Source organism: Parasteatoda tepidariorum, chromosome 5 (genome assembly GCF_982258835.1).
Source record: "Parasteatoda tepidariorum strain Cologne lab strain chromosome 5, Ptep-v5.0, whole genome shotgun sequence".
In the NCBI taxonomy this organism is placed as follows: Eukaryota; Metazoa; Arthropoda; class Arachnida; order Araneae; family Theridiidae; genus Parasteatoda; species Parasteatoda tepidariorum.
The window spans coordinates 56,656,108-56,668,224 of NC_141759.1; the positions used below are offsets into that span (position 1 = coordinate 56,656,108).

Below are 12,117 nucleotides of genomic sequence, written 5' to 3' on the forward strand. Positions count from 1 at the left end.
ATAGAAAGCTACTTGCTTCTAACTCTTTTGCAAAGCTTTTAAAATGTTGGTGAAATTACCAAAAATTCTGAAAGTTTTAATTTTTAATTACCACTTGATAAAATATTATAAAAAAACTTAGCAGATGGCAGTTCTGGAAACTCTTGGAACATTAGCGATAGTCAAACACTATTTCATCACAAGTGTTCCTTTAAAAAAAAATTGTAGCAATAACGAAAGGCTAATTATGTTCAGCTTGTCATAAACACACAACTTTTGTATCTTTAATATTATATTTATCCTGGTGATTTGAGAGCTTGACGAAGTAGTATATTTCTTGTAATATGCTCTACTTGTTATACACTTTACTTTTACTGTGTTTGTATATTTATTAAAATTTTTCAACTCAAATTTGAAAATTCTACAAAATTAAAAAATTCTGCATTTGATTTTTTTATGAAACAAAGGAGTCTGAAAATTGTTTTTATTTTTTTAAGTTATGTCATATATTAAATTATTTAAGAGTTTTAATTTGAAAACAATGTTGCAGAAATTATTATCTTTTCAATTCACAAAATAAAACCTCTAAATAATATAATGGTAAAGCTTAGGCTCTAGAATTATTATTGACAACAGTAATACTTTTATAATTGTCATAACAGGTACCTACCTTATATAAGTATTAAATAACATAGGTACTTCCGGGAAATTTTTTTTTAGAGATTCCAGAACCAAAAAGTCATACAAGGAATGTTGTTATTTTTTATTATTATTACAGGCATCCTGTATTGACATTTTAACATACAAAAAAACAACAACATTAAATCATTTTATAATTAGCTTATTATCGAATTTTCTTGTAATGAAGTCTTGGTGATTGAATTTGTTTATAATTATAAAATAAATTTCAAATGAGACCACTTGCATTATTTTTTTGCTGAACAAAATAGAAAGAAAATACATTTTTTAGTTTACATAATATGAAACAAATGTTGTATGTGAAAGATATTAAATTTAGTAAGGATGTAAAGCTAATAAGTTTAATAAATACTTGAAGTAAGGAGATGCATATCCTCTTAAATAATTCTTTAGAATTCTATTATTTAAAACAGAGTATTTAGTAGGAAAAGTAGCCATTTAATACTATGTACTTAAGTTTACTAAGCCGGTAAAACAATTTTTCTTGGATTTTTCACAGTCATGTTATGTTTAGGCAGTGTCTATTACACCGACTATCGGTAAGATAGCCTCAGAGCTATCGCGCCGACGTTGACAACAGCGCCACTTTACAGAAACTAATTCATCGGTACAATAGCTATAAGTTATGCTTTTCTAACTGTGTATGTGAAATTGGTAATGGGTTGTCATTGTTTGATGGGTTGTCATTGTTTCACCAACAACAAAAAATTTAAAAATAAAAGAACATTATTTCTTTTTTCCTTAAAGCGTATAAAATTTTTCATAGAATTTTTAAAAACTAAATTATTTATTAACATTATATTGGATTTATTTAAATATATTAATTGTTTCTTTCGACTCATTTATATTTTAATTAATAATTTAAATAAAGTTTTTACTAAAGTACAAATAAAGGTGTCTTTTCCTACTTTTTTTTCTGGTGAAGTATATCTATTTTTTATTTATCATTTATTTCAAAGGGTACCAAAATTTTCGAAATTATTATTTTTCTTTTAATTTATAAATTTTTTGAGACAGTTTTAGGGGCGATAGCTATTACGGTTATTTAAATAAATTATATTAAACTTAATTGTCTGGTTGAAAAATATTTTTTAATAATAATATTTCATAATTATAATTTAAATTCAACTGTTTTTATAATAATAATTATACACTACATAAAGTGACAGAGGAATTAATGGTATACCATTAAAATATATGAAAATATGTTTTGCGATACAGCTTTTTATAATACATCTAGCATTTGAACATAATATATTAATATTAATAGTTATTTATTTTTGTAGAGAATTGTTGGGACTGCGAGAGAAAACATTTTGCCTTATAAATTATTAATGTTATTAACTTCATATTGATCAAATATATTTTATGTAATTTATTTTCGGTGGTTGACTTATAAATTAAATGAAGATTAAATAACTTTTTTCAATAAATTATGTATCCAATAACGAGGATTTAATGGCAAAAAAATTTAATTTTTGTCTTATTTAACTATCAAAAGTAATTAATTTTGCTTAGTCATTTAATTCCAAAATTCTTAGTGAATGACGGATTCCAATGACAAAATCCAACCCATGGTCCAAGAAAACCTCTCACTTGGTTTTATAATGCAAAAATGCAGAGTGGGAGCTCCATCCAAAGACAGATACTTTGAAACCGTGTTTTAGGAATCTATATCTACACTCAACATTTTGTCTTCAGATTAATGTTTTTAAATTTAAAATGATGGGGAAATCATTGGCAATATTTAAAGTGTGCATTCACATTTATAATGCTTGGGCCCAACATTCTTACTTACTTGCGTTAAAAATAGCTATTTTAGGCTCTAGTCAGTTTTCTTGTTATATATCTGTAATGAGTAGAGCAGCGAACACTTCACGTTAATGAAATATTACCTTTACAATTGTCAAAAAATACACTTTAGGCAGCTCCAGAATAACTTGAAGTGTTAAAATGAAGCACCTAAGGTTGTTGAACAAATAGTTCCATAGCTAGGTGTAAAGAATTATATTTCAGGTTGATAAGTAATAACCTAAGGTTGAAAAAGAAACACCTTACCTCTCCTCAAATGAAAGATGAAACACCTCAGGTTGTTACATATACCTCTGGAGGTATATTTGAGGTAAATTTTGAGATATTCATTTGAACCCTTTTCAACCTAATGACATATTTAGATATTAATTTCATTTTTACCTTTGAAAAATACCTCAATTTATCCTTAAGGGCACTCTAAATAACTTTTGATCTAATGATCAGAGACCTTCACGCTTAGGGCTCAATCTTAATGGTTCAAGAGATGGGTGACCACAAATATGCTAATTAATAAGAGTCGAAGATATTTTAAGTTACGAAGAAGTCAGACAAAAAAAAAAAGTACTTTCTCTGAATAAACATATACCATTTTTGGAAGGCTACATACAGATTTACGAACCCCCTAAATATAGGTGGAAGCGGCAACAATTTATAGCCAGGAGAAGTTAATGTAAATCTTACTATTTTGTGTATTTCGCTACATCTCGAGAACTTTTAAAGCAAATTAGATAATTCTATGCAAAAAATTAATTTTTAGTGAACTTTCATTATTTTATTCAATAATGGTTGAAAAACTTTTTAAAAGTAGGTATACAATTCTTTGCACCCATTTTAAAAATTATAATTTTACAAGACAAAATTTGAGCGAAATCGATCGAATAGTTCCTGAGAGATCGAAGTTTAAATATCTAGCCCTTTTGAAATTCAATTTCTAAGAGACTATTCGACTGATTTCGCTCAAATTTTGTATTTTGCCATGTAAAATTATATTATTTAAAAACTGATGCAAAAAAACTTGATAACTTTTCAAAAGTTTTTTTTTACCAAAATTGAATAAAATAATAAAAAATAATGAAAGTTTACTAAAAATTATTTTTGGATAAATGAATTTTATAAGTGTGAAAATTTTCTTCGATTCGCTTAAAAAATTTTGATGTAACACAATGCGTAAAGTAAAATTAACATTAAGAGGTCCAAACTTTGGAGCACTTTCTTGACCGCCATATTTCATGGACTGCTGCTACCCGTATATTTTGGGGTCTAGAAATCCAAATCCGTCAAAAATGGTATGCTTATTGGAAGAAAGTGCGATTTCTATTTAATTTTGGCACTTAAAATATCGTCTGTACTAAAATTAGCACATTGACCTCAAATGTCCTAATTTTAGTACAGACTTGCAAGTCCTAGACATCTTATCATCAAATCAAAAGTTATTCAGGGTGGTCCAGTTCGTTGTTTTTTTCCTTTTGTTGCGCATTGTACATTCCAGGCTGAAAAACGAATGGAATGTATGTTACGATACATTTCAGGACAAACATCCCTTTCTGCCATTAAAGGATAGTCAATTCGTTTTTACTATGGCAAAATATTTTCAGTTTAAAATAGCTTTGCTTCTAATCTTGATGGTTGAAGGCATATCAGTTTCAGGGACAGGGGCAATGTTTTAAAAGCGTACTTGTTTGTACAGTTAGATCGGATCATGATCAATTTCCAAGAATTTCTCTTTTGTGTTAAACTAAAACTACATATGTAACTAATGGATGAAGGGTCATATTACTTCCTAATTCAGTCAGGATGCAAAAAAAAAAAAAAAAAAAAAGCGTTAAGTTTTTTTTCTTCCATAATTTTAGTCTATTTCAGATTTTTCCTTTTTTTTTCAATATTTCTTAGTTTACTTAGAATATATTTAAAATTTTATACATACCTATGATGACCAGGAGAAGTAATTAAAATTTACAAGTACAGTAAATCCTGTTTCTGTGCGGTCCTTATTTATGCGATTTTGGTTTTGTGCGATTTATTTTTATGCGGTATATGAATCTTAGCGGCGTTAGCGCCAGTTTAATTTTTCCTATCAATGTACATATACATGTTGTGGACGAACTCTGATTACGTGGTCTCTCCTTGACAACGATGTATCTGGACTTCGCGATGTTCTGTTCATTTATTTTAAACAATCTCTTGATAAGGCAGAGTCAGTTACGTACATACGAGGGTCACTCTGAAATTTTTGAGATACAATTTGGTGTTTAAAGTTACACTTCATGAGGTTTACAAGCAATTGACCAGTCGACCGTCGTCATAAAACTGATCACCGATTTTATTCGCGATCGCAACACTCGAATACGCCATCTGGGGAGAGACCGGTTTCATGCTTTTAGCCCTTCTCCCTTCCCTCTCCTCCGCTTTTCAGTTGTATAGGAATGTACTACGATATTTTCCCTTTTCTTAATATTTTTCCTTTTTATTTAATAAGAATATTTTTTAAAATTTCCATAATACTTTTCTTTAGAACTATGTTTAATGTAGTTTTCAGTTCCATATAGTTTTTCAAGTTAAAAGATTTCAATCTATGTGAAAATCTAGAGAGAAACTAACGTACTTCCTTCCTCTATGACTTTCCACACGCTAATGGGGAAAGCATGTGAAGTGTTGCCATAGGAAAAGAGTTCTGCTCTACGCCACCTGCAGCCCATTTCGATCGCCAATGGTACTAAGAAACAAATCAATTGAAATCCTATCTTCAAGCTATTGTTAACCATTTCAGAAGATGCGCGTTTTGCTTACGACGAGTAGCAGCAAACTATTTAACGCATAATTTGAAAACTTCTCCATGTACATGGACAATGAAGAATTAATTATTTTTAAAATTTCTTTAGGTCTAATTTAATTGAAAGCATTCTCTCATAAATCATTGATGTATTTTTTTTAAGTCCAACTTTTTTTATGCGGTCCCTAAGCACCGCATAAATTTTTTTTTTTAGGTACTATCGTACAAAGTTGTTTGTTATACGTAATAACTTATAATTTTTTTTTGTATGATTTCTTTTATGCGGTCCCTATCCAACGCACAAAAAAAGGTTTTACTGTATGTTTTTCTTGAGTTTATGATTATAATAACCATTTACTAATAAAAAATAAATATTTATCAGGAATATAAGCTTATAAAGTATCTGGCTCTCCCTTACAAACAAATAAAATAAACTGTATTTTTAAGTTTCGCCTTTGAAAATTTGATTTCCAGAAACTTCTGTGATCAATGATTTTTTGAAACGTCTGAACATTCGATCTTATGATCACTGTTAGCGAAAAATTCGGGATTTTTCCAGAGCGTAATCAGCCCTGCCTATTGACAAAACAAGTTACGATTACTTTTGGACCACTGAAAGCTAAATTTGTCACTTTACCACTTAAGAGAATTATTGTAAATAAACTTAGAATTTTTTCTGCCTTACGGGTAGTTTACTGGCCACGGAGTGTTCGGGACCTATCAACAAAAATATTTCAAAAAATCAGCTTCATGCAATTACTGTGGAGTGAGACAGGACATTGATCATCTACTTAAGCACTGTCCAAGATTCCGGGCACTTCGTGGAACCCACATGAATAATTGCGAAGAGGAACATCAATTCTTCGCTATATTGACCTGCAGGAAAATTGTGACTCAAATTATTAAACAAACCCTCGAGGACATTCTAGCCCCAGATCAACTGACCCCAGTCATGAACCAACAATAGAGCATGTCATCGTTAATTTTTACTAATCAACTTTTAGCCTTACCTTTTGAATTTTTATTTACTCTTGATTTTAGACTTCATAGACTTCTAGTGAGACTTTTACTTTTAGACATTTATTATTTGGACTTTTGGATTTCATTGATTTTAGTTTTGAGATTTTTTATCTCTTGTTTCCTTATTATTATAATCATTTAATTCTCGACACTTACACCGGCGCTATTGGGTTTCATTGCCTTTAACACATGTTTTTAATTGTCAAACTTTATTGTTAATCCACTTTTAACTGATCACCACCACTGTCATTTGGTGAAATTTTACTGTAACTTTAGTTTTTAGAGAAATTTTATTGTAATAATTTTACTTTTATCTCCGTATACCCCCCTGGGGTGGGTCGGAGTTCAACCTTCTTTACGGGTAGAAGTCTCAAATTTCAACTGAATTGCTATAGATCTGTGTCTGATGCGCAAAAAACTAAACATCTTCAAAGTTACAAAATAATCCTTTAAGTATTTCTTGAGAAATTTAAAGCACTTGTTTTTTGAACCTGGGACATAGTATAAAATGTCCTTTCACTAACCTGGAGTAGACACAAAAATAAGTTAAAAAATAAAATTGTGTGAAGATAAACTGCTGGAATCTTAAGTAACTCAGATTTATTTGTATTGTCATTTAAGATTTAAAATTAATTAAATACGATTTAATTTTTTCAGTGCCTGTATCAAAGTAATACCATGTTTGGTACTATATATGTTTGATATTATACATATGTTGTGGAGGTTAAAATTTTTTAAGTTCCACTTATTTAAATTAAGAATCAAATATAAAAGATAATTTTCAAAGTAAAATCTTCATAAAACAGAGGAAGTTGATAAATAGGAATTTTATAATCAATATTTAAAGATTAAGTGTAGGAAAGAAAGGAGTAGATTTTTTAAAAATTTATTCTCGAAACATTTCTATAAATACAAAACCTTGTATATTATCAAAATTTCATCAAACACAAATGCAGGAAGAAACTAAACTTTTATTGGATAAAAATGTAGCAGATTTAAAAAACTAAATATAAATTTATACAATTAGGATTAGAAGCAAGCAATCACAAAGTTGAAAGAAACATATACTACATAAATTACAGTTAAAAGGAACATACTGAATGCAAATTTATTGAAAGTAAAGTTCTATTCTATCAAAATAGGTAACACCTATACCTATAAACTTAATTATTTAACAACTTGGTGGGAAAATTTATGTCATTGAAGTCCATCAGAAATTAATAATGAAAGGTAAATGATGAGTTTTTATGTGGACATTCACTTGAAATTTGACAATGGTTAAACAAATATTTTTTTTAAAAAAAAAGCAATAAAAATTACTAATTAAGAAATAAAGTTTGTTTCAGAATTAAAAAAAAATATAAAGTTGGCTTACACATGACAAATATTTATTCAAAATTGGCTTACACATGACAAATATCTATTCAAAATATATCTCACAGGAAGAAAATTAAAATAAGCTAAAAAAAAAGTCTAAAAAGTTTAGATTTTGAACAATACTTTTGCTCTGGAGGCTGCAGAGGGCCGACACAGGAATAGTGATACCACTGCGAATAAGAGTCGCACAAAATAGTATCACCATACCGCAATCTTGTTTGCATGAATAACATTCCCATGTCATCATTCTCGATTTTGTAAAATCACATTTTTAACCAATAGCCACCCATCAGAAGTAAAGAACAGCTTCACTTCATTAATTTCAACACATGATTCCATACAAGAAGAAACCTTCTCTATACCACATTCTATAGCAGCTTCTTCTTCAAAATGCCTTTATTTATGGTCTTCGATAATGTCTCATCTACAAAGCAGTTCATAAGCATATTTTTTCCCCTCCAAAACTGCTTTTCTTGTAAAAGGAGTGGGCCTATTACCTTTCTTCCTCTTCAAACCAACAACTTTTGTCGTTAAACCTAAAAATATAAAATATTTTAAGAAAAAAAAAAGCTAAATAAAAGAAATCATTGCAGAAGATAAAAATTGCTAAAATAAAAATAAAGTAGTTTTTAAGGACGATGGGAACCCGGCATAAATAATAGAATTAATTTTTGGGCCATTTAATGAGTGATTTTTTTTAAATATGCAAAACAAAACAAAAAAAAAAGGAAATTTTTTTTTAATTTTAGAAAGAATTGCTAAATTGTGTATTGTAATCTCATTTGCTAAATTGTGCAGTTAGAAAAGCTAAGGAAGGGAAAATAATAAATCTGACCAAATTGAAATTGTTTTAATGCAAGATTAATATACTTGTTCCTTTCACATTATTGTTGCATTTATATTTTATAATGTTAGTTAAAAATTGTGTCTTTAACAATAAAAAAGATTCAAATACAGTGGTACCTTGAGATACGAATGCCCTTACATACGAGTTATTTGAGATACGAGGAATGGCCTTGCAAGCCCTTCTCGTCCTCGACAATGCTCCCGTTCACCCACCGAGCCTGGAAGTCTATAGCCGAAAATTGTGCTGTCGGCTAAGTCCGTAGCTTTGAAGGATTCGAACTCGAAGTGCCAGCGGAGGAGGAGATTGTGCCTCTGAGAAAATCCATGGACCTGGTGATGGGTGAGCATTGGGGTGTGCTGCAAGAAATTGGATTCGAGGAAGAACCAGAGGTGGAGGAGGTTATCTCTACAAATGAGATAAAAGAATTCTTGGGAATGTGGAAGAGAATTTCACAGTTCGTGGAAAAGAAACACCCTGAAAAAGTTGAAACTGGTAGTACATCGGAGCTATTTAATGAGACTTGCCTAACTCATTTCTCCAGCATTCTGAAAAGGAAGAAACAAACCTCCTTGGACAGTTTTTAAATCTGGCTAAAAAAGCAAAGACCAGTGAAGAGAAAAGCAGTGACTAAAATTAAGCATATAGTAGCATTTAAGTTGTGTGTAAGTTGCATTTAAGTAACCAAAATACAAATATGCATGTACACTTTATAAAAGCAGTTTTTTCTGCTTTACATTCTCTTTTATTATGTTTTTATATAGTATTTGTCATTTATAAATACATTTTTCTTATTCAAAAACACACAACAAAAACAATTGAGGGTAGCATTTTTGGGGACGGAACGGATTAATGGCATTTCAATGGGCAAAATTGCTTTGAGATACGAGCAAGGTTAGGGAATGAATTAAACTCGTATCTCGAGGTATCACTGTATATGTATTAGTGAGTTGGTGATGATGCGTTATTTAAACTCCTTTTAATTTTGTTATATGCATTTTATATTAACTTTTTGGATTTATTTCTATTTTTAAGCTTTTACAATACTATTTAAATAAAAATATTTACACAGTAAAACTTATAAAAAAAAAGATCATTATCATAAAAAATACTATGTCATAATTTAAAGTGAATAAAGATATTTAAAGAGATATGAATTATATTAAATGTCAGCACAAAATCACTATTTATAATAATAACACTCCGAATATATTCTTCCTCAATCGGAAACAAATTGTTTACTAATATAATACTATTATAAGGGTCATGCATTAAATTATTAAAAAAATTATATTGTTATAACAGTTTGCATAACTAAAGTCAATGTACTTGCTTTACTTACAAGTATTTCATTGAATTTATTTTTAGAACACAAACATTAAATTTGCCTCAAAACTTATTTTACTTGGCCAAAAACAAATTCAGAATTTGAATTTTCTATGTGTCTTTTGCTTCTAACCATATTTTATGGATACATAAAATTTAAAGCAAGGACTGCATATGAAAATTTACTATGCTCTTATATATAACTAAAATATATTTGACATTATGGCAAGGTAAAAAAACGGGATATTTCGTATTGTGATCTGGCGAAGCAACTACAATTGCCAAGGCGCCAAACAGATTTTAAACTTGCAAATTTTTTAAAAAATATATGTAGATAATTGCCTAGGGGTAACTACAAGTTATACCTTACGAGTCAGTCCCTCTCTATGACATTTCTTTTAGTTTCTCGCGGGTCACTGCCCGGAAGTTTCCTGGACTTTGCGATTACTCTGCCGCAAGTTTCCTGGACTTTGCGATTACTCTGCCGCAGATCACGATACAGAAATCTCCATTAACAACAATTTGAGCAACAACAATAAGTTCAAATAGATATTATAATATTCACACGTAAGTCAGTGTAAATCACTCTGAGTAACAAAATAATTTCTTAACTATACAAACAATATTATGATAGAAAATGGAGATAATTAGAGTAAATGTAGGAAAAATTTTTATCTATATGAAATGGAACAAAAATATAGATACTTGGAGATTCACATATTTGTGAACTTTCTCTTGGTGCTCAACAGGTATCAGGCTTTCTTTAGGCGAAGAACGGAACAAAGATTCGGAGAGGACATGGTCATGATCCTCATTCATTGATTTTATCTGCAAAAATTGTTTATCTGGAGACAGCAGCTGGACAATTTTGAGTAAAGGTTCAGGAAAATAAAATTTTTTTTAAACAAACTACGTATAAAAAATGTATAAATTAAACTCTATAAGGGCTTGCAGACACAATATAAAATAATAAATAGCAGGTCAGAGAACATATAAAACAAGAGTGTTAAATTGTTCTTTACAAGGTGTATAGTGACTATTGACATGGTGACATCAGGAACGATGTTGCTAATCAATTAACACATTTTAAATAATTCATTTTAAATAACACATTTTAAAAATTAATTAAACAATACAAAATTTACTTACTTGGATTGGCGACTGTTATCTGTACATTTTTTTTAATGAATTCTTCCACCATGTGTATTTCAATTCCAGCGGAGCCTTATCAAATTTTTTAAATTTCTTTGAAGCATTTTCTAAAGTTTTCGCTTCTCTCTTCCAGAAGATCGTCCTTTTTTCTTTTTCAAATTCATGAATGGTTATTTGTTATTCTTCATATGAAGAAAATCAAGATGCTACAAAAATTGTAGCTGCCTTGACTACGATAAACAGAGCTAAATTATTTTTTAAAAAAAAATCGGAGAGTCACGTGGACAGATACGCTCTATGATTGGTTAAAAATTTGATCGGTAAGATAGCAAAATGAATTTTACTGCGCCGATAATCGGTGCAATAGACACTCCGTTATGTTTACATGATAAATGCACACAGGACATAAAAACGTTTCCGGTTGCTTTTTCCTGTGCAAATGATCCATGCTGTTGGACAGTGACTTCACGATCGCAGCGCTCGAATGCACTATAAAGAAAGCCTTCTCCACAGTTCAGATGTGTGAGAATGTATTACAATGTTTTTCAATTCCTTTATATTTTTCGTAGTTAGATCACCAAAGTTTTTTTTTTAATGAAGTCTGCAATGCTTAATTTAAGCTTAATGTAGTTTTGAATCCCATAAAGTTTCCAAATTTAATAATTTAAACCAAGATGGAAACTATCGTACTTTCACAATTTTTATGACTATCCACACGGTGAAAGCATACAAAATATTTACAAGCATTAACACTGCATAGAATTGCTCTAGACGGGCGTGTGAATGTTTCAAAAAGTAGCAGGTAAAAGTTTAAGTACTTGTGTTTGAGTGAACTGTATTGACGTATGATCGCATATGCGAATCGCATGCTATGAGAATATTTCATTACAATAGGTAAATAGTTCTGCCATGTACTTGCATGGATTCTCCTCTTCGGTGTAATGACACAAAAGCTGGAAACAGCTATGCTACGCTAGGCACGGGATAGTGTTTTATGGAAACATGAGTTTTAACTTAACATTAATTAATTATTCTAATTAGCCTGATAAATTACCCGAATAAAAACAAAAGATCGAAATGAAACCTTTTAATTTTTCAATTTATCTCATTAAGAATACATGTTCCAAACTTAAGCATT

At 29.8% G+C, this 12,117-nt stretch overlaps 1 protein-coding gene and 1 long non-coding RNA gene across 5 annotated transcripts in view; both read right to left on the reverse strand.

Annotated features, from left to right (window-relative positions):
- Positions 1-11,437, reverse strand: part of mRpS31 (mitochondrial ribosomal protein S31) — a 33,291-nt gene extending 21,854 nt beyond the window's left edge. Inside the window, exons 1-2 of one of the 4 annotated variants that reach the window (XM_087163983.1) lie at positions 11,365-11,437; positions 1,031-1,199 (exon numbers count right to left, since the gene is read on the reverse strand). In XM_087163983.1, coding sequence (XP_087020109.1) covers positions 1,031-1,116 — 86 coding nt within the window. In that variant the 5' untranslated portion in view covers positions 1,117-1,199; positions 11,365-11,437. Of the gene's footprint in view, positions 1-649; positions 1,224-11,353 lie in introns of those variants that run through there. The other 3 variants (XM_087163984.1, XM_087163982.1, XM_087163985.1) reach the window with 3 other exon arrangements.
- On the reverse strand, positions 7,151-11,249 carry LOC147809363 (uncharacterized). Its single transcript, XR_015433733.1, has 2 exons — positions 10,977-11,249; positions 7,151-8,193 (listed from the first exon to the last, which is right to left on the reverse strand). It is a non-coding gene; the product is annotated as an uncharacterized LOC147809363 (long non-coding RNA).
- Positions 11,438-12,117: the final 680 nt, after the last annotated feature.